Raw genomic sequence first — 26,005 nt, forward strand, 5'->3', positions numbered from 1 at the left:
ATGTGTGATCTTGATCGTAGTGGTGGTTTCACAAGCGTGTGCCTATATTAGAACATACCAGATTGTGCATTTTACTGTGTGTCAGATATACCTACATGAAGTTGTTTTTAGAAGTGGGTGGAGAAGAGCTTTGCAGGACCCAGCTGCCCTTGGCTGGCCGTTCAAGCTTAGAAGGACCAGGTAGGACTCTGCAGAGGTAGGACCCTTGCCAGTTTCCTCCCCTTTCCTGTCGGGTGGTGAGCTTTACACATTTGCTTCCTGCCACCTCTGTGCATAGCTCCTTATCCAAACATAACTTCATTCTTTATTTTTCTGGAGGAGGATCAGTCTGAGTGTGAATTTATGGTCAAGTTGATGACAAAACTTCCCAATAAATTAACAAGTTGAAAGACATCTCTTAGTGCCTTTGCTTACCACGTATCCGTGGACACACGTGAGGGTTGTGACAAACCCAGTTCAGACAGGCTTAAGTATAAAAGGATCTTTATAGGCTCAGATTTTGGAAATGCTAGGAGGTCCGAATCGGGCACATCTCAGTCCCAGGGTGGAACTAATATTATCTCTGTGATTCTTATGTTCCCTGTCAGTTTTCTTCTCAGGTAGGCTTCCCTCACATGGTGGCGGCAGAGGCAGCCACCTGCCCCAACACAGAAAGAGCCCCTCCTTCTTGAGTGCTTCAGGAAAAGGTCCATGTTCAACCCTCATTAGCTGGGCCCGAGATAGAATACCACCCCCACTCTGCCCCCGCCAGCCTGAACCAATGCCTGTCCAGGGAAAAGAAGGGCTTCTGTTGCACCTGCCGCGAGCCAGGGGTGGAGTCGGCTGGAGATAAAGCATGGGTGCAGAGTAGGGAGGGAGAGGAGGTTCTCCAAAGGCAGATGGGTTCAGTGTTACTGAAAGTGAACAGGCCTGGATATCAGCAGGGAAAAACAAAAACAAAAGCAAATGACCCTGCACCGGGAAACAAATCCAGTTATTTTTGTTTTAACCATGTAGAATATTAACATGCCTCCAAAAGTCAAAAATGTACAAAAAAGGGGCGCCTGGGTGTCTCAGTTGGTTAAGCACCTGACTCTTGATTTCAGCTCAGGTCATGATCTTAGGGTCGTGAGATTGAGGCCCGTGTCTGGCTCTGCACTCACTGTGGAGTCAGCTTGAGATCCTCTCTCTCCCCCTCTCCTGCTCGCTCACTTGCTCTCTCTAAATAAATTAAAAAATCTTTTTAAAAAATGTGTTCAGAAGGATCACTCCCTTTGAGTGATACTTCTACACTGCCCCCTGCACCCCTTGTAAGTAAATGTATCCTTGTTTCTTTTTGTAAAGATAGATACCTGTATGTTTTCCTGTTGCCTCCCCCGCCTTTTTTTTTTTTTACACAAAAGATAGCATTTTATATGTGTTCTCTTGCACTCGCTTCTTTCATTTAACGAGAGAATGAAAAGCATTTTTAATTAGCCGTGCTAATCCTTGCTATTATTCCAGGGATTCTAGCACTGACTTGTAGATAATGGGATATATGTGTGAGCAGATGAGCCTTTTCTTCTGGTGAATAGTGCCTTTATTCTCTTGAGCCTGGGTTGTAAGTGAATCCCTCTCCCCTTCCTATGCAGATGGAGGCAGCTATGCCGTCCACGACTCCCGGACCCCCAGTCTAGGCTCAGGGGATGAGAGTCCCACCGGACACAACTGGGAGATCAATTATCAAGAGGCAGCAATCTACCTCCAGGTGAGTCTCTCCGATCGGGATGTCTGTTTCCGGTGCCTCTTGGCCGAGTTGTGCGGCCAGGGTTCTGTTACAGCCCCAGAGCTCTGGCTTTGGTTCTTGTCCCGGCTCCGTGTGTGAGCTTCTCATCTGTAAGGTGGGGAGAGCTTACATGATCATGCTCAGACGAGCAGGGCGATGTGTGTGGACTTTCTTGTGACCACCAGCATGTGGCCCTGCCTGCCGGAGTCTCCCTGAGTCTATCCACTTGGCCTCGGGGCACACTGGCAGCCAGTTCCTGAGGGGGGAGTTTCTTTAAATATGTTACACTGTAGCAGGGGTTTGTTGCCCATTATGGGAACTTAGAGACCTTTATTTCTTTCCTGTTAATTTGCTTTCAGGTTTGCTGTTTCTTGCTTGGTACTGGTTGGTTTTATGTTTTTTGGTTTTTTTTTTTCTCTTTCAAAAAAAAAAAAACTTTCTTTGTAGAAGTAACACATGCTCGGGGCGCCTGGGTGGCTCAGTGGGTTGAGCCGCTGCCTTCGGCTCAGGTCATGATCTCAGAGTCCTGGGATCGAGTCCCACATCGGGCTCTCTGCTCAGCAGAGAGCCTGCTTCTCTCTCTCTCTGCCTGACTCTCCATCTACTTGTGATTTCTCTCTGTCAAATAAATAAATAAAATCTTTAAAAAAAAAAAAAAAAAAGTAACACATGCTCATTGTGGTAAGTTTAGGCACAAAGGGGTTGTGGAAAATATGTCCACCTAAGTCACTGTCAGCATTATTAAAGAATAATACATAGGTTTTATGTGTTTTGTAAAGTTAATTTTTTTAAAAGATTTTATTAATTTATTTGACAGATAGAGATCACAAGTGGGCAGAGAGGCAGGCAGAGAGAGAGGAGGAAGCAGGCTCCCTGCCCAGCAGAGAGCCTGATGCGGGGCTCGATCCCACGACCCTGGGATCATGACCTGAGCTGAAGGTAGAGGCTTTAACCCACTGAGCCACCCAGGCGCCCCTGTAAAGTTAATTTTAAAGTCACAGTTGTATAGTCTTTTTTTTCCCCATAGTGTGTAACAGAAGCTTTTTTCTTTTTTTTTCCTTTTTTTTTAAGATTTTATTTATTTGACACAGAGAGAGAGAGATCACAAGTAGACAGAGAGACAGGCAGAGAGAGATGGGAAGCAGGCTCCCTGCTGAGCAGAGAGCCCCATGCAGGACTCAGTCCCAGAACCCTGAGATCATTACCGGAGCCAAAGGCAGAGGCGTAACCCACTAAGCTACCCAGATGTCCCTCATTTTTTCTTTTTTAAAAGATTTTATTTATTTATTTGACAGAGATCACAAGAAGGCAGAGAGGCAGGCAGAGAGAGGGGAAAGCAGGCTCCCCACCAAGCAGATAGCCCCATATGGGACTCAGTCCCAGGACCCTGGGATCATGACCCAAGCTGAAGGCAGAGGCCTAACCCACTGAGCCACCCAGGCACTCCTGGAAGCTTTTTTCTTCTGTTATTATAACTCCTATAACAAATTTTAATGACTTTTATAATTATATCTGGTAAATGTATCCTAATTTACTTAAACTATCCTGATAAGGCTGGGTATTTTCCCTTTTTATGGTTCCCTTATTATATATTACGCATTTCCCTATTATAAATTATAATCCGAGGACCATCTACACAAAGAGCTATTTCTCTCTTTAATATCCAGGATCGTTTTATTAGGAAAGCCTCTAGGAAGTGGAATTACCAGACGGGAAGTATCAACATTTCTAGGGCCCTTGATGTACAGTTATTGAGTGTTCTCCAAAAGGGGTATTGCCTCTTAACTGCCAGTCGCACTGTCTGCACCATTGCCATAATCTTGCCATTCCTGTCACTGTGAGATCTCTGTTTCTTGTGTGCAAGGAGCAAGAGTCTAGGTGAGGAAACGGAATCTTTCTGAAATTCATTTGAATAATAATTTCCCCTAATCTTTTCTCTTTGAAGCAGCTCTCACATTGCAAGTACGTGTTTGGTTACTTCTTTTGGAGGATTGCATTACGTTTGGATATTTGTTTGGTGATCGTTCAATTGTCTTTATGCTTCTCATGTCTTTTTTTTTTTTTAAGATTTTATTTACTTATTTGACAGAGAGATCACAAGTAGGCAGAGAGGCAGGCATTGGCGGGGGGCGGGGAAGCAGGCTCCCTGCTGAGCAGAGAGCCCAGCATGGGCCTCGATTTCAGGACCCTGGGATCATGACCTGAGCAGAAGGCAGAGGCTTTAACCCACTGAGCCACCCAGGCACCCCTGCTGCTCATGTCTTATGTGGGGTCACACAAGTCGTACCCTCAGCCAGTGCATTCTGACCCAAGTTGAAGCAATAGTAATGTTTCAGAGACATTTTGGCGAGCTCAGGCATGTCTGTTAATGATCTTGCAGAGTCCCCCAGGGTCACCCGTGCACTGTCACCTACTCCGAGGTTGACTAGATGCTGGAGAAGAGCACGGAGTGGGTCAAAACACAGAGGTAGGATGGCCTGGGGGACTTCAGAAATCTGGTAATTCCTTCTCTCCTTAAGCGGCTGAGAACATTAGTGATAAAAATATCTATTTCTAAGTGAGTCACATTCTAACAATCGCCTCCCAAAGTGCTTTGATCATCTTCCATTTGCAGACTAGCAGCCGACACTGAGGGGAACTAAAGGAGTCCAAGGCCATCCAGCTAATAAGTTACGAGCGTGGATTTAAACCATGTCCAGCTCACCTCCAAGCGACGCTCTTTCTTCTCCACATTGTTCCTCCATTTCTATAACTGACCACATGTAACCATTTAAAAGTGGGCCATGTGAAAAAGAGGCCACAGAATGGCAGGTAGAGTGTGATAATTTTTGTGTAATATTTATATACACACACACACACACACTTAGGTTCATACATGTATATAGCAGCATACACATGTGTGTGCACACAGATTTCCCCATTCACATCTGGAAAGTTGTTCATCTAAATATTAAAGGTGATTATCTTTGGCTGATGGAATTTTTACTGCCTTATAATCCTGTGTGTTACTTGAATTATCTTACCAACAATGCATCATTTTTTTAAAAAATAATAAAAATAAAAACCATACCTGGATGCCTGGGAACATTAGTCGTGGCCATTTCTGGGAGTGGGTGGGCGTAGCCGTGTCAGATGGTCTTTCTCCTGCTGTTCGGCTGAGCGGGTGGTCGGAGTGCTTGAGTAATTGGCCCCTTGCCGCCTGGAGGGTACCTGAGGCCTGTTGACTCGCTCATCCTCGGGAACCATGTGCTCTGCTCTGCTCCTCAGTCCTTGTGCCTCTGAGACAGGACTGGTTTCCTGGGTGGAATTTCTGCCCTAGGGAGCAGAGAGCAAAGCCAGAAGTCATACACAACTGGCCTGTCTGATTTCTCCTAATGTAGTTCGTGATCAGCGGCCAGGAAACAAGGCCAGTGTTCTCATCGCTCTATCCTTGGTGCTGGAGATCTTATTCTGTCTCTGCTGGCAGTTCTCTCACCCTAGATGTGAAACCCAAGCCCCCCTGCCAGTGGTTTCCGCTAGCCAGACCTTCATTCCTGGCTATTTACTGGAAGACATTACCCGAGAATTGCATTTGCTGGTAATCCAAGCCAGAGGCTTCCCAGATCCCTCTGCGTGTCCCCCCGGCCACAGCGGTGCTGGTACAAACCACAGCCCTGCACAGATCACAGGACCGCGAACCAGGCTGGCCCAGCATGCCCGCTGTTTGACCGCCGGGATGTTTGTTCCCTTTGTCTGGCCTGCCCCGGACGGGACTCTGGTTTGTCTTTAGTTTTTGGTAACAAGGGCAGTGATGTGTTTGGCTTTGGGGAAGTGACTCGCTCCAGGCTACCTCACAAACCACAGCCGAGGGCAGAGCTCCCCTTCCCACAGCTACTGGGCAGTTCTCAGGCCGGGCTGTGGCCTGGAGAAGTGATCTCTGGCGGGAGTGGTTCATCCTACCAAACTGCCATGAAACACCTATTGTGTGTAGCAGGCACTACGCTGGGTGAGATCTGATAACATCCCTTGCCAGGCCAGACTGCTTTCCATGGCACAGTGGGCCCCTCTGGGCTTAGAGCCCTCCTTCTGCTAGCCTGTGGGTTCAGCAGGAATCACTATGGTGATCTCCTCCCTGGGATGAGGGTTGTGGGCCTGTGGAGGGTGACCTTGATCTCAGAAGAGCTGAATAGCTGGAAGAGGTGAAGGTCTGACTCATCCAGGACAGCTGGAATGCTGCCAGAGGGCTCTGGGTCAGGGGGCCTGGGTGTCCTTTCTGGCTCCGCCACTTCCCTCTCCAGGAAATGAAGCTGGTGGGAAAAGTCTAGCGGAGAGTTGGTGCCGGAAGTGATGAGCCAGGTGCACCTCTGACATTTGGGGCCGGATATCTCGTTCCCCTGCTCCGTGCATTTGAGGGTGTTGGGTGGCATCCCTGAGACTGAAACACTAGTTGCCCGCGGCACCCCAGGGGTGAGGAGCGGGTGTCTCCGGGCCGGGCTGGGTGAGGGGGCCGGTGCGGGGGGCGGCGTTGCCCCCAGTTCAGAAGTGCTAAAGCTCGGCGACGCATGCAGAGCTTTACCAAGTAATTTCCACTCCGCGCTGGCAGCTGGCTGGGGTGCAGATGCGACAGGGCGGGTAAGGCGGGGCGACCCTCCTCCCCACGCCCACTAGTTCCAGAGAGGCAGTGAAGACCCCCCCCACCCCCACCAACCACCACCACTAGAAGGCTGACCTGAACGGGGGTTGGGGGGTGGCCCTGGAATGTCATCTGGTCGTAGTGACAGGTGGGCCGCTCCCGGGGCTCTGTCACTTAGTCTCCACGTCAGTAGCTGGAGGCTAGTCACGGAGCCCGAGCACGGGACCCAGATGGCCTGGCTCCAGAAGCTCAGGTGCTCCTGAAGCTTCTGTCCCTCGATTTACTCATCTGTCAGATGGGGGAATAAGAGCACCCACTTGAGAAGGCCATGGTCAGGGGTGAAGGAGGGTCTAGGGCTCAGGGAAGGGCCTGGTCTGGGGGGCACTCAGTCAGGGTCGGCTCCTGTCCCATTATCACTGGAGCGCGGCAATCAGGGCAAGGCCTGTCATTGTGCAGGGGTTTGGAAAGGAGGTGAAATAGTCAAGAAAGTAAGAAGCAGAACATATTTTATGTGTGTGTGTGTGTGTGTGTACCTTATATATAATATACGGTATTTTCAGGCTCCTTTTCTTCTCAATGTTAGTATCATAATCATAATAACAGGCGACATCTGCCGGGAGCCTGCCGTACCCCACACCCCATCCTAAGTGTCTTGGGGGAGCCTAATGAGTAAGGACACATGTTAGCCCCTTGGCAGTTGAAGAAGGGGAAGGGACTTTCTGAGCGTTCTCCAGGGAGGCGTGGGGAAGCAGGACTCCGCAGTGTTTGCTCACCCCGACCCCCAGTTTGTTACGTTGCACAGACACTTCCGAGCATGGGAGTCTGGCCGCTGAGGGGCTCACATGTGTCGCTGCTGTTCATTCTCTTGGGGACTATTCTTTGATTCTTCCAGGTGGTTTTTGGGAAGGAGCCCCAGCAGCAGACTTGACAGGGGTGCAGTTTGGTGAAAATAATGCTTTAAAAAAAAAAAAAAAAGACTTTATTTATTTATTTGAAAGAGCAAGAGCACAAGCAGAGGGAGAGGGAGAAGCAGGCTCCCCACGGAGCAAGGAGCCCAACATGGGACTCGATCCCAGGACCCTGCGATCGTGACCTGAGCCGAAGGCAGACGCTTACCGACTGAGCCACCCAAGCGCCCGAAGATAACACTTTCGATCTCCCATCATCTTCCATTTCTGGCCCGACTCTGCTTGTCCGCCGGGGGCCTCCTCCTCTCTGCCCACGGCACCCCGAGGTGTCTCATCCCGAGGTCCATTCGCCCACCCTGCTCTCGTTTCCTCAGGAAGGCGAGAATAATGACAAGTTCTTCACCCACCCCAAGAACGCCAAAGCGCTGGCGGCCTACCTCTTCGCACACAACCACCTCTTCTACCTGATGGAGCTGTCCACAGCCCTGCTCCTGCTGCTGCTCTCCCTGTGTGAGGCCCCCGCCGTCCCCGCGCTCCGGCTCGGCATTTACGTGAGTGTCCGTCTCCGTGGCATACCGGACAGGGAACGTTCTGGAAGGGCACATACTATGAGCAGATGTAAAACAGAGCAGCCCGGTGGTGGGGAGGGGAGATCATAGAGGTTCAGGAGCCACAGTGGATCACCATTCTTGCCTGGGGTCCCTGCTAAAATGAATACACCCCCCACCCCCGTGATTTGGTTCACTGGTAAATTCCAGGGTGGGGTGCCATCTGATTGCCTCACTTAGGACCATGGGCCACACCTTGGTTCCCAGTGAGCACTGCACCTGATGAGCCCTGCCACACACCATCTCCAGCCTTGGGCAGGGGAGAGGGAGACGGGGGGCTGGTGATGGGCTATCTTCCCCACACCCTTTGTTGCAGGTTCACGCGACCCTGGAGCTGTTCGCCCTGATGGTGGTTGTGTTTGAACTCTGCATGAAGTTGCGGTGGCTGGGCCTCCACACCTTCATCCGGCATAGACGGACCATGGTCAAGGTGATGGGTCCATCTGTGTATGGCATTGTCTTCCACATTCCCGTCAAGCCTGTATCTTCAGTTTGATTCCACATCTCCCATGGTCTGAGCCCTGCCCTCAGAAGTGTGGCCCCCGGGCCCGTCCTCGCCTTACGGAGCCTTGCTCCAGAGGTCATGGTGCTGCTAACAGGAGTCACCGGGATTTGGCATCTAGTGTGTGCCAGGCCCCGGCATGACAGCCTTTGCAGGAGACGTGTTGTTCTTCCTAGTTTACACCCTGCCACCCAGATGAGAATGGGACCTAAACCCCAGAGGCTCAGGATTCAAACCCAGGTCTGTCTGGCCTCCAGGCCCATGCCGAGCAGGCCAGTAACCTACGGCTCTCTCTGTGCAGTGAGTGGGAACACAGCAGAGTGCGCTTTGCTGCGTAAAAAGCACACACACTTGTCCAGGAGAATGTGCCCGAGGAACGGCAGATCAGGAAGCCCTGCAGGCCCCAGTGGTGTGGGGCGAGCCGAAGGCAGAGGGTGGGCAGACGTGGCTGGGCAGAGGGGCAGCCATTCTGCCCGTCAAGCTAGGGGAGCTCTGCCTGTGGCTTCCTTCTCCTGGGGCCACACGCCTGTGTCAGCAGCCACCGGGCTTGTCTCCAGGGACTGCTTAAAGTTGGGGGAGGCCCAAGAGAGCTGGAGAGAAGGGAAGGGCCTCTCGGGCCCAGAGTTGGCAGGACCTGGCCGGCCCTCTGTTCTGGGTATTTGCTGGGTTGGAGGGGCTGATGGTGCTCTGTGCCTGTCCACCCCCAGACCTCCGTGCTGGTGGTGCAGTTCATCGAGGCCATCGTGGTGTTGGTACGGCAGACGTCCCATGTGCGTGTGACCCGGGCGCTGCGCTGCATTTTCCTGGTGGACTGTCGGTACTGCGGGGGCGTCCGGCGGTAAGGCCTGGGGAACGAGATGCTTGCTATCCTGGCCTGGCCTGGACCTTCTGGGCCTGTAGAGCAGGACCCAGTGAGTCAAGTAGTGATAAGATGAGTCCTACACGCTGGGAGAACATAGTACGCTCACTTTTCCCAGCCGCTCAACCCACATGGAGCAGGAGGTGGGAGTCTGCTCAGATTTTGGTTTCCTGGCACTGGGTCTGGGGTCTCCCCTGTCTTACCTGCAGCCTCCTGGGGCTGGCTTCTCTCTCTGAGCACATCAGTTGCTGAAACACAGCAGCGGCGGCAGCCCAGCTCCAACTTGGCAGGCTGACACCCCCACTGAGCCTGGGGGTGCTGGACTCAGCCTGCCCACCAGCCTGGAGATAAGCGTAGTTCTGAAGGATCCATCTGGAAAATCTCTTGGCTGGGGCACTATTGATGAGAGCAGACTAGCGGTTCATTCTTCAGGCCTATCCTCAAAGCTGGAAGCCAGTGTCCCAGGAGCAGATGGCCCCCAAATGTCTCTGTGTATCCCACATCCCGCTCAGGGAAGCTTTGTGCCCGAGGCCGTGCACTTGGCCTTCTGGCCTTCCCTCTGTCACTCACAGGGCCCTTGTCTTCTAGGGCTCCATGAGCAAGGGGAGGGGCTGCGTGTGTCGCACCTGTCACAGACCAGGGTGCAGTGGGACTTAGTGTGTGAATCAGGAGCCCCAGGTCCCCATCTTGCCCCTAGAGTTCCAGACAGCCCTCCCCGCTTCACCCCTTCCTGCCCCGCTCTCTCCGCAGCAACCTGCGCCAGATCTTCCAGTCCCTGCCACCCTTCATGGACATCCTCCTGCTGCTGCTCTTCTTCATGGTCATTTTTGCCATCCTTGGTGAGTCCATGCACCCCAGGGCCGGCGGCCCCTGAACATCAAAGCCACGGCTGAAGGAGCATTGACTTTGACAGTGTTAAAAGTCCAGAAAGGAAAAAACAAAACAAAACAGAACAAAACATCCAGAAAGGTCTCACAAGTGGTTCAACTCCCATGACCTTCAACTTGGGAGATCCACTATTAGGAAGAAAACGGGAGCCACGCTGTATCTTTCCGCGAGGTCAGTTCCCTTTCCCGTCAGAGCTCCCGCCTGACCTAGGCTACCGTCGCACACACATATCTCTATAGTTACACTTCCTGTTTCCTTCAACCACAAGTAAGTGCGATTGCTTTGCATAGTGAAGCATCTTACATAAGTGGTCACGTAACGTGTGTGTGCCCTCCTGCGAAGTTTCTTCTGCTTTCACTATTATACATCACACAGCTGGGAATGCTCGCACCATCTGTGAGAGTTTGTCCAGGGTGTGTGTCTGGGGAGCATGTGCACACTTCAGCCTCCCCAGGTTCAAAAGCAAGATCATGGCCTTTCGAACCCTGGAGAAGCCTTGCCTCTTTAGATAAGGCCAGATATTAATGTGACAGCCACATCCAGACACAGGGCTTAGACAGTGGAGACTCTGGAACATGGCTGGGAAGCTTGGAGTCTCTTCTTTGGACCTGGGATGGTGAAGACAGGGGAACCAGAGAGCCCTGCCTCTAAGGCCAGCGCCTCAGGCCCTTCTGATTGCTGTGCGCTGAGCCATTGGCTCCCGGGTCACCTCCTGCCCTGCCCCTTACCACCCCTGGTCTCTACAGAATTCCCTTTCTGCTCCAAGGGGGCTACTTCTCCTGAGGTCAAAGCTTCTCCCCTTTCCCCACTCAGAACTTCAGGGACTCAGGGAATAGCCTATTCCAAGACGGAGGCTACTAGTGGTCCCCTCTCGGGACTCTGGGCCATAAGAGAACAAGGGGATCCCTTCGGAACTGTTACTTGGCTGTCCTGTTCCGCAAACCAAAATTGCAAACCAGCAGTCTGGTTTCCAAGTCCAGCCTTGGTCTGGAAATGTTGAGCCAACATTTAAAAATTAGATTTCTTGCCTGAAAATACAGATTTCCAGCCCTGATTTTTTTTAATCTTTTTTTTTAATTAACAAATTGGAGATGGAATTGTCATATATAACATCGTATTAGTTTTGGGGGCATAACATAACAACTTGATGCTTGTGTATATCATGATCCCTACAGTAAGTCTTGTTAATATCCATCCCCATACAGTTATAGCTTTTTTTCTTGTGATGAGAACTTTCAAATAGATGATATATGATCTACTCTCTGAGCAACTTCCAAATACATGATAGTGTTGTTAACTAGCCATCGTGCTGTACATGTGGCCTTTTCAGTGGTTCTTGGGCCACATCTCCAAAGGGCAACATTTCTGCCATGTCCAAGCACACCTGCTCCTTCAGACAGAGCACGGAGTGTTGCCCAGAATGCCCGAGTCCCCACCACTCCCTGATGCTCTCCCTCTGCCCCCCTGCGCTCGTTTACATTAGTGCAATCCTTTCATGTCTGGGTTGGGGTCCTCTGCTCTAACCTTTTTTTATGTTTTCTGCCACCTTCTAGGTTTCTACTTGTTCTCCCCTAATCCTTCAGACCCTGTAAGTAATCTCTGTGTTTGTCTTTCTTTTTTTGTTGTCATTCTTGGTGTTTTAAAAAATTTTTTGTTTGCTTGCTTGTTTTTAGAGAGAGAGAGAGAGAGCACATGCGTGCATGGGAGGGGGCAGAGGGAGAGAGAGAATCTTACACAGTTTCCACGCCAATGTGGGGCTTGACCCCATGACCCTGAGATCATGACCTGAGCTGAAATCAAGAGTCAGATGCTTAACCGACCGAGCCATCCAGGCATGCCTATCTGTTTCCTTTTTTTATGTGGGGACTTTCCCCTCAGGGGAATGTTTGACCACGGCCACAATAGGAAGGTCTCTCAGCCCAACTTATGGCGCTGGAAAGCTCCTGTCCCATACTTGAACTGCTCCCTTCTTTAAGCACCAAGGGAATCCCCCTTCCTGCCCTTGAGACACGTTTCCAGGATCATAGTCCCAGTCAATGGTCTGCTTCTGCCAGAAGCGCAGAGTTCAGGAAGGCAGAGGCAGCTGGACTCCGCATTTGCTCCTTCCTCTGTCCTCCGCAGGATTCCTTGGGAGGAGGCGGAGTTGGTGGGGTGGGAGGGGAGGACAGGCCAGGGCACTCCAGGTGGCCCATGGCGGTCTGTTTCTGGTGCCAGTGCATTCTTCTGCCTTCTTTCCCTACAGTACTTCAGCACGCTGGAGAACAGCATCGTCAGTCTGTTTGTCCTTCTGACCACAGCCAAGTGAGTGTGGGCTCTGCTTGGGCCTGGGCCCTCTGCCGGTGCCCCAGGGTCTTCTCTTTTCAGCCAAGAATGTTCCACACCCGCGCGCAGACAGGTGCCTGGGGATGGGGGTGGCCTGATGAGCTCGAAGCCCATGGACTGAGAGGAGGGAAGGCAGAACAGAGAGCTGTCCTCTGGGAGGACGGAGAAGGGGAGAAAGCTGGGGGGCCCTGCGGTAATGCTCTGCACATCCAGTTTCCCAGACGTGATGATGCCCTCCTACTCCCGGAACCCCTGGTCCTGTGTCTTCTTCATCGTCTACCTCTCCATCGAGCTGTACTTCATCATGAACCTGGTGAGTGAGCACATGTCTCGCCCCCTTGGAGCTGCCATCCCAGCCGGCACAGCACCGGGCACCGAGGGGATGAAGTAGAGACCGTTCGTGGCGTCCTTTGGGGAGGGGTCCCAGGTCATGGTCAAGTGTGGCGTGGCAACAAACACCCTGCGGGGACCTGAGTTCCGCTGCTTACAGAGGCGTAGCCTCCCCAAGGTGGTGCTGCTGAGCCGTTAGCACTGGAGCCAGCCTGCTAGGTCAGGCCACCTGGGGCTGTTTGTTTTCCAGCAAACATGAGTCAGACTAACTATAAAAGCTGGTTGGGGCGCCTGGTGGCCCAGTCAGTTGAGCGACCACCTCTTGATTTCAGCTCAGGTCATGATCTCAGGGTCGTGAGATCGCCCCTTCTTCCCCTCATCCCCGCACACACCTGTGCTCTCCCTCTCTCCCCCTAAATCAATAAATAAATAATAAAAGAACTATGAAAGCCGTGGCCAGGCATTGGGCAAAGTGCTTTATATATGAGGATTAAATGATTTATCACAAAACCCCTGGAGCTACTATTACAATTCTCAGCATACCAACGCGGAAACTGGGGGCCAGAGCGGCACAGTGACTTGCCCACAGCCACACAGTGTGGGGCGGCCCGGTGAGCTGGTCGGACCGCAGAGCCCGCTGCACCCACGCGTCTGTTTACCTCCCCACCCCCCACCAACCGGGAACCATCAGAAAAGCCAACACAGGGCACCCTCTGCTCAGAAGAACATGATGTCCCCGCACGCACTGGGAACTTTGGGGGTGTTTGCCGAGGCCCACCTGGCCACCAGGAAGGTTCCTGCCATCAGCAGGTCGCCCTGAAGAGGAGGCTGAACGTCAGGCCCACGTCGAGAGCACACGTCAGTGCCAGAACTATCAGAGAAGCTTTATCAAGTCTTGCATTTATTTTTTAATTATTTTTAGTTTTTTTTAAAGATTTTATTTATTTATTTGTCAGAGAGAGAGAGAGGACAATTGGGAAGCGGCAGGCAGAGGGAGAAGGGGACCTCCCCACTGAGCAGGGAGCCCGTTAAGGAAACGCATCCCAGGACCTTGAGATCTTGACCCGAGCCGAAGGCAGATGCCTAACAGACTGAACCACCCAGGTGGCCCCTCGGCTTATGTTTTATTATTATTTTTAAGATTTTATTTTTAAGTAATCTGTACACCCAGTGTGGTGCTGGAACTCACAACACTGAGATCAAGAATCATATGCTCTCCCAGCTGAGCCAGCCAGGTGGCCCAAGTCTTGTGATTATTTTTATCCTTTCAAGAGCGTCCTTACCCTGCTTCCCACAGTTAGGCCCACTGTAGAAATGGAAAGCACTTGCCCTGGGGTAGACTTGTGAAATGTCCTAAAAACTGGAAGTCTTAAAAAGGAAAATATTTTCCTTTTTTTAATTCTTTAAAACCAAAATGCTGGCTATCTATATACATGTTATAGTTCTTATGTACTGTCATCAGTTTAGAATCATAAAAATATATTCTGTGTGACTGATTTGCTTCCATTTGTAACATATTTAGAGCTGCGAAAATCTAGGGCATGGGTCAGCAAACTGCAGCCTCCTGGCCAAAGCCAGCCCACCGCCTGTTTCTATAAATAAAGTTTTATTGGCCCACCGCCATGTCCATTTGTTTATGCATCATCTGTGGCTGATTCCGTGCTACAGCTGCAAGGTTGAGTAGTTTTAACAGACACCATCTGGCCTTCAGAGCCTGAAATATTTGCTGTCTGTCCCGCTACAGAAAAAGTTTGCTGACCCTCCCTTGATCTAAAGGGGAGTGATGGTGGACCCCTTCAGAGGGATGGAGAAGACAAGAGAGTTTCCCTCAAAATATTTTCGAGAGGAAAAGAAAGCGTTTCCAAAAAAGCCTTCTCTGAATGCTGCTCCCGCCCTCCCGGTGCCCTTCGATAACGCAGACTGTATCATTAATACGCCAGCTCTGGAATTAGGCAGCCTGGGAATGTTGTGCCCTGGAGGGCAGACTGCCCCACTGCCCTGATTTTTGGGGCCATGCATGGAGCCGTGACTCACAGGGAGCAAGGGGGGCTGGCGGGAAGAAGCGTCCTGTGCAGCCGCGCTCCTTCCTGTTTGGAAGTTGGGATGGACCCAGGCTCTCTGGCCATGAGACTGGGCCGAACTGGGTGTAGAACCCAGTGTGTTTCTCTTGCCGCTTCCCCTTAGAACCCTGCCCAGCCTGTCATGTGCTTGGGTGGAAAGGAGCACTTGGAGGAAAATAGAATAATGACTTCATGTATCCGAGAGAAAACTTAGAAATAGCCGTGGATGGCCTTCCCCTGCTGATGCTTAGAGACAAACTTCCTATATAAGGGGCAGGTGGGAGGGTCTTCTCAAGCCCCACCCCCTGGGGGGTGTGGCTGGAACCGCCCAACCCCTTGAGGCCCCACCCAGCAGGGGAGCCAGGTCCTGTGTTCTTTGCTCATAGCTTCTGGCTGTGGTGTTCGACACCTTCAACGACATTGAGAAACGCAAATTCAAGTCCCTGCTGCTGCACAAGCGAACCGCCATCCAGCACGCCTACCGCCTGCTCATCAGCCAGCGGGTAGGGACAGCTGGGGTGGACCTGGCAGGGGAGTGGTCCCTGCTGCCCCTCACTTGCCCCGAGCAGCCCCCGAAGCATGGCAGGGCCAGCAGCCAGGAGTGGTGCCCCTGGGAGAACAGGGAAGAGCTGGGTGCCCTGGGATCCCTTGTTGTCCTTGGGCGTCCCCCCCAGGGAAGGGGCAGTCTGGGCTCTGCATCTTCCTGCGTTCACACGGCCGTCTGCCCTGTCCCCGCAGAGGCCCGCCGGCATCTCCTACAGGCAGTTTGAAGGCCTGATGCGCTTCTACAGGCCCCGGATGAGTGCCAGGGAGCGTTACCTGACTTTCAAGGCCCTGAATCAGAGCAACACACCTCTGCTCAGGTAGGACTGGACCAGGTGGGGCTGGGTGGCCAAAGGCGCTTGTGAGGCAGAGCCGCAGCGGGCAAAGGCCCCAGCAGGTGGGGGGCAAAGACGCTTGTAGAGACGAGTTTTCCCCACAGAGATTCTTCTACATGCAGATGGTATCGTGCATCAGGTTTCTTTTCACAAGTAACAGAAGTCCAGGCCAAACCCAGTTCAAGCTGGCTTGACAGAAAAGGAATGCGCAGGCTCATGAAATGGACCGGCCCCGCCACTTGCTCTCAGCCCTGAGCGAGGTGGGGTAACGCTCTGCAAGCAGAGCCCCAGGGCCGGGTGGGCGCACATGCACACACGCACACACTCACACACAGGCTCTCAGCCCTGGCAGAGCCTCCAGAACCAGCCCTGAGATCTGCATGGGCAGTTTTGGTGTTCCAGACCTCTGATGATCAGAACCCTTCTTTCTGGGCAAGGAAGCGGGCCAGCTTTAGAAACAGCAGTAACCGAGCTCTGTTTGGGCTGAACTCAGCCCCCGGTCTTCCATGAAGTCCTCTGCTAGCAGAGGCCTGTCTAAGAGTTACAGCCATCCAGGGGCGATGAACGGTGTCTGTGGTCAGTGTAGACGAAGCAGATTCAGTATGTGTGGCACCTGGAGGGAGGAGACCCAGGTAAGGGTCCCAGGGGCCCCAGGTGCTGAAACTTGGGGGTGTCCCCTCCCCCATTGAAAGGACCGCAGGTGGACAAGGGAGACCTGAAGCTCAGTGGGAACAAGTTCTGATTTTTTTTTAACCTTTTCATGTTGCTTACAACAGCCTAAAGGACTTTTATGACATCTATGAAGTCGCTGCCTTGAAGTGGAAGGTGAGTGCTTGTGTGTGCGGGACCGAAGACCAGAGAGCCGGAGAGGGAGTAGGGCCGGCTGCTGGGGGGAGGGGGGATGAGGCCCACTGCCCCGGAGGCCCAGCTCCTTCCCGGCTGGAGCACCTCCCAGCTCTCGGCTTGGCGCCCCGCACTGCAGGCCTCCCACATGCCCTGACAGTTGCCCTGCAGGTTCCTCGTTAGGAGCACTGAATCTCGGGTAGACCCCGTTAGTCACAGACATTGGGCAAGTTACCGAACCTTCCCAAGGCTCGTCTGACCTGGAAAATGGCAGAACAATGATCCCTACCTACAGTCACCTTCAGGATTACACGAAAAGAAGGCAGGTGCGTGGCACCACTTACAGGCTCCGTGGACAGTGGCGTCACGGTCCTTATTTCCGCCCCTGAGTGTTTTCATTGTTCCCCAAGTTAGCCAGGGCGCAGGGCAGGAAAGCGGCAGCCTGACCCCGGGGGCAAGGTTCTGCTCACCATCCTCACAACCCCTCTCCATGGCCCTGTCTCCTGGCCAGGCCAAGAGAAATCGAGAACACTGGTTTGATGAGCTTCCCAGAACAGCATTCCTCATCTTCAAAGGTAAGGTTGACCTGAGTATGACACCTGGGCAGCTGGGGACAGATGGAGGCTTCCAGAGACCATAGACAAGCATTTGAAGAGCCTGCTCCCTGGGTGTGTGTGTACACGTGTGTCTGGATGTGTGCGTACCAGAGGCAGACAGTGCGCTCACCCCAGCAGGCAGGTAAGTGCAGTTTTTAAAAAGGTAATAGGACCGCATTATCAATTCTCTTCTCAAAACCTGCTTTTGGGCCTAATAACGGATTCCAGCTATCCTCCTGTGGCAGGATATATAGTGAGTATAGATGGTCCCTGACATCATGCTTGCCCAGCATAAAATTCAAAATTCTCAAATCCAAGTGTTGCCCCTTAGTTGAATGCCAGTTCTGAAGTTCTGTTGCAGGGCGTGGTTAGCTCTCAGGGGATTCCGAGTGCAAAAAGCCTGAAGCCCGGGTGCGGGCCATTGGGAACAATAGTCAGGATGGTGTAGCCTATTCTGTGATTTCTTCCACAGCTAGGGCTTTGGGCACTACTGTTAGCCTGTAGTCTTTAGAGGGTTTTCCATTCCATGGAGTGATAGTTATTCAAGTGGGTGAACATAGTCCCGGGTCGAGGCCAGCAACAAGTTAAGGTTAGCGGTGGCCAGCAAAGCTTCGCTCTGCTCCATTCTGGCTCCGAGCTGCCCGGGCTCTCCCCAGAGCAGCTGTTGGCTCTGTGTTCTTGCCCGAGCACCGGCGTGGGGTTGCCCTCGGAGCATGTCCTCCTTCCTCACCCCTGGGCATAAACACCCCGAATGCTCATGTGTGTGAGGTGTGTGGTATGGGAAAGTGTTCTTGCAAATGGAGATTTCGATGTTAACATGTCTTCTCTTCAAATAGGAATTAATATCCTGGTGAAGTCCAAGGCCTTCCAGTATTTCATGTGTAAGTGTGAAATACCGCAGCTCCAGGCCCCATCCTGCCCGAGTCTTTCACGCTCCAGAAGGTGGAGAGGCAAGGGATTAGCCGTGCCGCTGTGTGGTTGACTTTTTATTACAGAAAATGCCAAGCCTGTGTAAAAGTGGGGGGAGGATAATGAGGCCCACATACCCATCACCCAGCATCAGCGGCTGTCACCCCACGGCCGGTCTTTCTGTCTGTCTGTACCCACCTCGCTGGGGCTCATCATCCCCTCTCTAGACCTGGAGGTTTTGGAAGCAGATTTCAGAACCACAAGAAGTGTTTGGTTGCTCTGTCACTTGAGTCGGTGTCAATCTATAGGTTTCTCTTCCCTCCCTTTTCTCCATCTTGTGACACTGAGTTGAAGAAACAGGACTGTTGGCCTTCAGTCTTGTTTTTGCATGTTCCTCTGTTGTGTATTTCCTGTCATTCCTGTCATCCAGTGGTTACATCTAAAGCTGTGTTTTCCAGTGTGGTAGCAATTTGCCAGGTGTGGCTATTTAAATTTAAGCAACTAAAATGAAAAAAGCCACAGTAGCTACATTTCAAGTGCTCAGTCACTGCAGACAGCTAATGACTACCAGTCGGGCAGCCCAGAGGAGGCAATTTCCGTTGTCCTAGGAAGTCCTCTTGGACAGTACTGATGGAGCGTCCTGATGGCGTTCAGCCTTTCGAAGGAACCCTGGTTCCATTTAGTGGGAAATGGTGTTTAGACACCACAGTTTGAAACGCTGAAGGTGCTCATGGCTTGGAGTTGGTTATTATTTCTAGACCTTTCCATGGACAGAGGTGGGATTTTGCTTTTAAAGATAAACCATATCAGGAGTTGATCCTGACTTTTCTAATTCAAATCCAGGACTATTGCATTTTTACCGAACTTCCTCACCCTTTCATACCCAGATCCCACCCCTGGCCCCCTCTGTCTTAAATCCTGGTTCCCAATACCACTCACACAGTTACTCATTCGCTGTACCGCACAGTAGACTCATAACCGTCTCCAGATGGCGATCCCAACACAGTCCCAGCAACACAGAGACTAGAACACCACTCCCCCAGGGAAATATGTTCACATGACACATGTTAAAGTCATCTGTAGTAGTCCTTTCTCCAAGTGGCGGTGTTGCCACCTGGACACACATTTAGGTTTCTTTATTTCATTTTATTTTTGATTTTCAGGGATTGCTGTTTTGACATCTTTGTTTTATACTTTTGTAAATTACCTATGTGGTTCCAAGTCAGATCTACAAAACAAATATATTTAAGGATATCTCATGTACATCCAGTCAAACCTCCTCCAATGGGTAACTTTTATTTTGGTTTCTTCTTCCATTATTTAAAAACTATAAGTAGATGTATATGTATTCCTATCCCCATGTCTTAACTCAATGATGGCATACTTCATATACACTTTTTCCCACTTTGCTTTTTTTCCCTTAACCACATATCCCAGAGATCACTCCCCATCGATATAGGGAGATGTCCCTCATTTCTTTCTAGAGTTGATACATCACTGTTTCATGAATGTGTCATAGTTGATCCAACCAGTCCGCTGTTGATCATTTAGGGCACTTCTAGATTTTTGCTCTCACAAACAGTTCTCCAGCAAATAGCTTGCAGGACACGTTGATTTGTGTTTTGCTGTTGTCTCATGGGGGTGGATCGCTAAGAAGTGAGGCTGGTGTGTAAAAGGCCAAATGAATATGTCGTTCTGCTAACTAGCTCATGTAGTCGTCTTAAAATCACCTGTCTCTAGGGAAGGGTAACCATTTTAATGTGCAAATGTCTTTTACACTGATGTGGAATGGCCTGTAGGATTTACTGAGACCACTGGTATCCCTACGGCGACATAGAGCATGCTTCTGGAAACCTGTGGCTGTTTTTCTGAGTGAAACCACTGGTTGATGTAGCTCCTGTGAAAGCACTGATCTAACCCATGGGTGTGTGGAGCATCTCCTGGGGGCTGCTGGGAAAGTCGCCAGGGGGCTACAGTGCTGAGCTGTAGGTTCGTACACCCATCCGTATTTTCTCTCTTATGGGCCTGTCTGTTTGCAGACCTGGTGGTGGCCGTCAACGGGGTCTGGATCCTTGTGGAGACCTTCATGTTGAAAGGTGAGCCCTGGCCGGGGGACCAGCCGGTCCTGTGGGCACACCTGCCGCCCCCTTGCCCCACCTGACCTCCCACCTCTTGTCTCACAGGCGGGAACTTCTTCTCCAAACAGGTGCCCTGGAGTTACGTCGTCTTTCTGACTAGTAGGTTTCTGAATGTGGCTTTGCTGAATTGCTTGTCTGAAACCCTGGCCTGGGAGGGAAAACCTCAGAAGGGCCTCGATGTCTGCTCAGGCCGGGTGTGGGAGGGGCTGGGGTCAGGCCCCTACTAACTGCCTCCTCCTGTTCCCAGTCTACGGTGTGGAGCTGTTCCTGAAGGTTGCTGGCCTTGGCCCCGTGCAATACCTGTCCTCCGGGTGGAATCTGTGAGTGGACTGCGTGTTTCTTAACCATGGCCGAGACCGAGAGGGCCGTGGGTTCGCTCCCTACACACCCACAGCATGCGCGGTGGTCTGCAGTGGCCGGAGGAGGGGCCAAGGACAGGATAAGGCCTTTGTCTCCAGGAAGAGTTCTGCGTGTGGCTCTGGGACCTGCCAGCATCAGGCCCTTGTCCTACTCTCTCGGGCCCTCCTTGCGTATTCCTCCTAGACATGGCCTCTTTTTTTTTTTTTTTTTTTAAAGATTTGATTTATTTACTTGAGAGAGAGACAGTGAGAGAGAGCATGAGAGAGGAGAAGGTCAGAGGGAGAAACAGACTCCCCAAGGAGCTGGGAGCCCGATGCGGGACTCGATCCTGGAAATCTGGGATCATGACCTGAGCTGAAGGCAGTCGCTCAACCAGCTGAGCCACCCAGGCACCCCTAGACATGGCCTCTTACGGGGCCTTAGGCTGGCTGGCTCTATCTAGTCATTTAGTCCCTGTGCCCATCGTCGACAACTAAGCTCTTTGCTTCTCCGTAATGATTCCATCAGAGAAGGAAGCTCCTCCACCCACTTCAGTCAGCCGCTAGCTGGGGGTGGTGAAGAGACCTGAGCAGCTCTCGGCCCCGTTCCACAGACACCTCCAAGGCCCCCTCTCTCGAGGGGGGCTGGCTGGCTGGCCTTGCGGGGAACCCAGCCTGCCCATCCTGCCCCTTCCTCAGTGACCTCATCGGGGTCAGAGGTCACCCATATAACCCAACATCTGCCGTTAGACCAGTGTAGGACCTTGGGGCATTGGAGGGGGTGGTGTTTCCTGGGCATTTCTGATCCCTGCTGTGTATGCTGTGCCTGGGGTCCAGCCAAGTCGGCCTCAGAAACCCCAGGGCAGAAGGAAGCTGCTTCCAGAGCTGTGCAGCTGCAGGCTCTCGCTCTTACTGGGGTCAGCATGTGGGTTCCCTGGAAGGGAGCACTGAGAAGGGGACTGGGGAGCAGGGAGCGCGGGAGGGAGGTGGGCCCGGGCAGGCTGAATGGACTTTGCTTCTCCCTGTCCCTCCCAGGTTCGACTTCTCGGTCACAGTGTTCGCCTTCCTGGGACTGCTGGCTCTGGCCTTCGACATGGAGCCCTTTTATTTCATAGTGGTCCTGCGTCCCCTCCAGCTGCTGAGGTGACAGGGGCAGGGGCAGGGTGCGGAAAGCCTTGGGGCTGGTCTGGGATGTGGCAGGACGGTGCCAGAAGATTCACGAGCCTGGTGTCAGAGACGCACCCCCTGTGGAGGCACCTGACTCCTGTCTCCACTTGTGGGGCCTGTGGCTTGCCTATCTCCCCACTTCGCGGGTGACGCTTGCCTCTGACCATGGAGGGGAAGCATGGCCCATGGTGCGGGTGACCTTGGCCTGCAGCCACAGAGACACATGAGCTCAGGTTCCTAAACCAGAAGGCCACAGCCTCTGAGGGTGCAGGGGGATTTTTGGCACAGCACCTTGTCAAGAAAAACCCTCCCTGGTCTCCGCTTTTCTGCAGAGACGGCTGTGGGGCACTAGTAAGGCACCCCGTTCCCACCTGGGGGTCGTGAGCTCTTGGTGTCTCCAGTGGATTGTGGTATCCAGCCATGATCCCATACGTGTCCTTCCTAGGAGGAGAGGTGGACGTGGGCACGATCGGGGGCAGTGTTTCTAGAAGAACCCACAGCTGTGCCCCTGTGGTGGTGGCCAGGGGTGGGGGGATGTCCGCTTCCTCCCCACACACCATGGCTCTTTCTTGGCCACCGAGCCTCTGTGCCCCCAGTTCCTCTGCAGGCGTGGCTTCTGTTCCCTTCTTGCCTCCCTGTGTCGGGTGAGGCCTTGTCTCTCTTGGAGCCTCCTGGTTCTGTTGCTGACCAGTGGCAAACAGCCACGGCTGCCTCTTCCACCAAAGAAGAGGCTGGGGATGCCCCTGGGCCAGCAGCAGGGTGGGCAGCAGGGCTCGGGTGGGCGAGAGGCTCGGGCCATCCCCTCCCGTCCGTGCTGGGGGTGGGGGCTGCGGCCACTCTGAACGCCACCTGGTCTCTTCCTTCAGGCTGTTCAAGTTGAAGAAGCGCTACCGCAACGTGCTAGACACCATGTTTGAGCTGCTGCCCCGCATGGCCAGGTACCGCCCGCCTCTCGGCCCCCGGGGCCAGGCGCCCCGAGGCTTGCGCCCCCAGGGGGGCAGCTGGGTGGTAGTCGGGGGAGAGGAGGCGGCCCGCAGAGGACTGACATCGAGGGTCTGAAGGGTCTCCAAGGAGACTGAGCTGTTGACCACCACAGGTCTCCCTGGTACCACTTTCCTCCACTGACCTGTCTGAAATACTGAGTAGGGAGGGCAGGGAGCTGTCCACTCACTTACCACCTGTGTCTACATTCACAGGTAAGGGGTCACCTGTGAGTCTACCTTCACAGGTAAGGGGTGAATCTCCGGTAAGGGGCATCTGTTAATAGAGTCCTGGCTCGAGCCGTTTTTGACCCCAGACCTGAATCACGAGGCCCCTTGCCTGCAGGCACTTTCCAGTCGGTAAACCTGGCTAGGGGCATGCCTGTCCGTCAGTCAGCGCAGTGGGTCTGAGGACGCGGGGCTGCCGGAGGCGCCGGTCTCTCCTGCCTGGCCCCCAGTGACCCTGTCCCTCCTGACCCTCCTCCCCAGCCTGGGCCTCACCCTGCTCATTTTCTACTACTCCTTCGCCATCGTGGGCATGGAATTCTTCTGCGGAATCCTCTACCCCAACTGCTGCAAGTGAGTACACGGCGGCCCCCCCAACCCTGCCCGCCCCCAGGCAGCCCGTGTTTCCCGAGGCCCCAGGCCAGGACCGGCGTGCTGCCCCCAGCCCCTCTAAGTGGGTCCCCCGCAGCCTTGGGGGCCGCAGGGACACAGTCTCTGAGCCACAGCACACTTCGAACCCCCTGGAATCACTTTGCTTTGCTTTCTGGGGCCTTAGTTGAATACAGTAGCCACGTGAGGGACCTGGACTCAGAGGGCTGTCTCTGAAGTGAGGACATCTGAACAGGTTTCCTATCCCCTTGCCCTTGCCCTTGGGCTGAGGTCTGAAGGCCGCCCTTCAACTGGGAGCGGCCTGAGGCCCGACTTCTTTGGTTTCCTCCCACTTCTCTGGGGGCGATGGGGACTCGGCAGACACATCGGCTCAGGCCTCCTGGCAGCACTGATGGACACCCACAGGAAGGCCTTTGGGGGCCGGGGTAGAGTGTGGAGAGCACCAGCTCCCTTGACCTCTCCCTCCTCCACGCCACCACAATGAAAGCAGTGTGCTCGGACATTAATTCTCCAGTGAGTGTTCTCCAAACTTTAGCCCATGAGGCCTCAAGCACAGACTCCTTCCAAAGACACTGGCAGCCGTCTTGAGTGTCAGGCTAGGCTCAGATCCAGGCCGAGAACAGCGGGTCACAAACTCCACAGTGGGCCAGAGCCACCAGGGCAGCTGCCCAAGGTCTGGGACTCTGCATTCTGAACAAGTCCCCTGGAGGCCCAAGGACCAGACACACGGAAACATCGGCATGAATGTTAACCGAGCGGACAGAAAGGGCGACAAGGAGAGCTGCAAATAAGCTCTTAGAACAGGGGCAGCCTTTCGGAGCATCCCGACCTGGTGCTGGGGCGAGCCTGGCAAGGGGGTTTCTCAGGGTCAGCAGGGCCACTGTCCGGCACCCAGGCCCCAGAGCAGATCACAGGTGGGCAGAACCAGGGCAGACACTGCCCTTCTCTCCCTCCAGTGGCTGGGAGGGAGATGGCTTCCCTGGTGGCAGAGCAATGCCCAGTGGATGCAGATAAGCAGGGGGCAAGCCCAGGAGTCCCCAGCTACGCCCAGCTGGTGAGAGGAGCCAAGGGCCGCCCTTGAGCCGGGAACGTGGGCCGGAGAGCTGGGGGCTGGGCCAGGATGGCCGCTCCCGGGTCAGAGCTTGGTTCGCTTAAGCCTTTTGTCCTCTGTCGAGGTGACCCATATTCTTGCGACCTTCCCTTCTGCCCCTCTGTCTCCCTGGCCAGTACGAGCACTGTGGCCGATGCCTACCGCTGGCTCAATCACACCGTGGGCAATAAGACTGTCGTGGACGAAGGCTACTACTATCTCAATAACTTTGACAACATCCTGAACAGCTTCGGTGAGTGCAGAGGCCACAGGCAGCACAGTCCCCAGACCCACTGCCTTTGTCAGTCACCGCGGGCCCCAGATGGGTCCTAGCAGAGCTGTCCGAAGCTTCCCGGGTCCTCTGGAGCCTCAGCAGGGCCTGTGGTTGGCCCTGTCACAGGGAGGTCGGGCCACCAGCTTTCATTCCTGGGAGCGAGAGCTCATGCTTTGCTCGGAAGGGGACAGCCCCACAGTTGCAGGGTGGGACAGCCACACCAACCTGCCACAGTGCCCTGCACTGACCCCAGCTCAGGTCCACACGGGGCTGCTCCTGTGTTCTGTGGAGAGGCTGGGGCCAGGGCAAGGGCAGGGGTAGGACATGGCTCAAGAGGAATGGGAGCCCCGCACAGCATCCCAGAACCACAGCAAGTCAGGTCCGAGTACTCTTACCCCGCCGCCCGACCCCAGCCCTGGTTCGTCCCAGGGTGCTGAGGCAGCGGGCATGCTCTTTGGGAGATAGGCCAAGCTGGCAGCACTTGTGGGGTGTGCGCTCAGGGAGGGCCTTGGAACGCACAGCTCACGCTGGCAGATGAGGACGCCATCATTTAGGTGCGTGGTACCCCGGACACGTGGAGAGAGGCCACTTGAAACAGACTTGGAAAAAGTGAGTCTCGTTCTCTCTTCCCTTTGGCAGTGACCTTGTTCGAGCTCACAGTTGTCAACAACTGGTACATCATTATGGTAAGGCCCTCGGTCGGCTCCTGGGGGCATCCTCCCACCGTCCTCTGTGGCCAGCTCTGGTCTTGCCTGGCCCCCGAGGGGATGTGTCACTCTTCTGTGCTCTGTCGGGGTTGGGGGCCTGGGTCACACCGGGTTGGGGTTCTGCCCAGAGCCCACGGTGCAGGCTGGGCCCCAGGAGCCACCCCTCTGCGTCTGCATCCCTGCCCCATGCGTGTCCCCTAGTGGCCTGGAGATGCCTCTTAGGGTCTCTCCTCCCACCGCTGTCAAGGAGCTGTGTGGCAAGGGTTGTTAGGTTTTGTTTTCTATCCTTAAATTCTTCCAAGTCTTCCATCCCTGCTTGGGACAAAGACTGCCCGTGTCAGTGCGGAGCCCCACCACCCTGGGGAGCGTCCAAGGCTCTTGCAGCATGGAAGAGTTTTTAGACCCCGGGAGTGAGGGCCCCCCCACCCCGTCCTGTGTCTCCCACAACCCCAGGCAGATCGGGCAGGGTCTGTAAAGAGCATGTGGGGGACCATGGAGTGGCCCAAGTGCACAGTGACCCGGCCCCGCCCAGGCGCTCACTCACTGGCCACCTCCCCATGTCCCCAGGAAGGCGTCACCTCTCAGACCTCACACTGGAGCCGCCTGTACTTCATGACTTTTTACATCGTGACCATGG

The 26,005-nt window shown here is 53.6% G+C and overlaps 1 protein-coding gene across 5 annotated transcripts in view; it reads left to right on the forward strand.

Annotated features, from left to right (window-relative positions):
- Window positions 1-26,005, forward strand: part of TPCN1 (two pore segment channel 1) — a 59,679-nt gene that overhangs the window by 28,185 nt on the left and 5,489 nt on the right. For all 5 annotated transcript variants that reach the window (XM_059408485.1, XM_059408484.1, XM_059408488.1 and 2 more), the window contains 22 exons: window positions 1,611-1,726; window positions 7,639-7,815; window positions 8,189-8,302; window positions 9,082-9,212; window positions 9,984-10,072; window positions 11,675-11,709; window positions 12,364-12,422; window positions 12,657-12,756; window positions 15,220-15,336; window positions 15,572-15,696; window positions 16,488-16,536; window positions 17,066-17,129; window positions 17,987-18,031; window positions 20,099-20,155; window positions 20,243-20,296; window positions 20,445-20,517; window positions 21,571-21,678; window positions 22,569-22,640; window positions 23,172-23,261; window positions 24,525-24,640; window positions 25,301-25,347; window positions 25,936-26,004. In XM_059408485.1, coding sequence (XP_059264468.1) covers window positions 1,611-1,726; window positions 7,639-7,815; window positions 8,189-8,302; window positions 9,082-9,212; window positions 9,984-10,072; window positions 11,675-11,709; window positions 12,364-12,422; window positions 12,657-12,756; window positions 15,220-15,336; window positions 15,572-15,696; window positions 16,488-16,536; window positions 17,066-17,129; window positions 17,987-18,031; window positions 20,099-20,155; window positions 20,243-20,296; window positions 20,445-20,517; window positions 21,571-21,678; window positions 22,569-22,640; window positions 23,172-23,261; window positions 24,525-24,640; window positions 25,301-25,347; window positions 25,936-26,004 — 1,907 coding nt within the window. The remainder of the gene's footprint in view (window positions 1-1,610; window positions 1,727-7,638; window positions 7,816-8,188; window positions 8,303-9,081; window positions 9,213-9,983; window positions 10,073-11,674; window positions 11,710-12,363; window positions 12,423-12,656; window positions 12,757-15,219; window positions 15,337-15,571; window positions 15,697-16,487; window positions 16,537-17,065; window positions 17,130-17,986; window positions 18,032-20,098; window positions 20,156-20,242; window positions 20,297-20,444; window positions 20,518-21,570; window positions 21,679-22,568; window positions 22,641-23,171; window positions 23,262-24,524; window positions 24,641-25,300; window positions 25,348-25,935; window position 26,005) is intronic.

This window comes from Mustela nigripes, chromosome 8 (assembly GCF_022355385.1).
Source record: "Mustela nigripes isolate SB6536 chromosome 8, MUSNIG.SB6536, whole genome shotgun sequence".
NCBI classification, from domain to species: Eukaryota; Metazoa; Chordata; class Mammalia; order Carnivora; family Mustelidae; genus Mustela; species Mustela nigripes.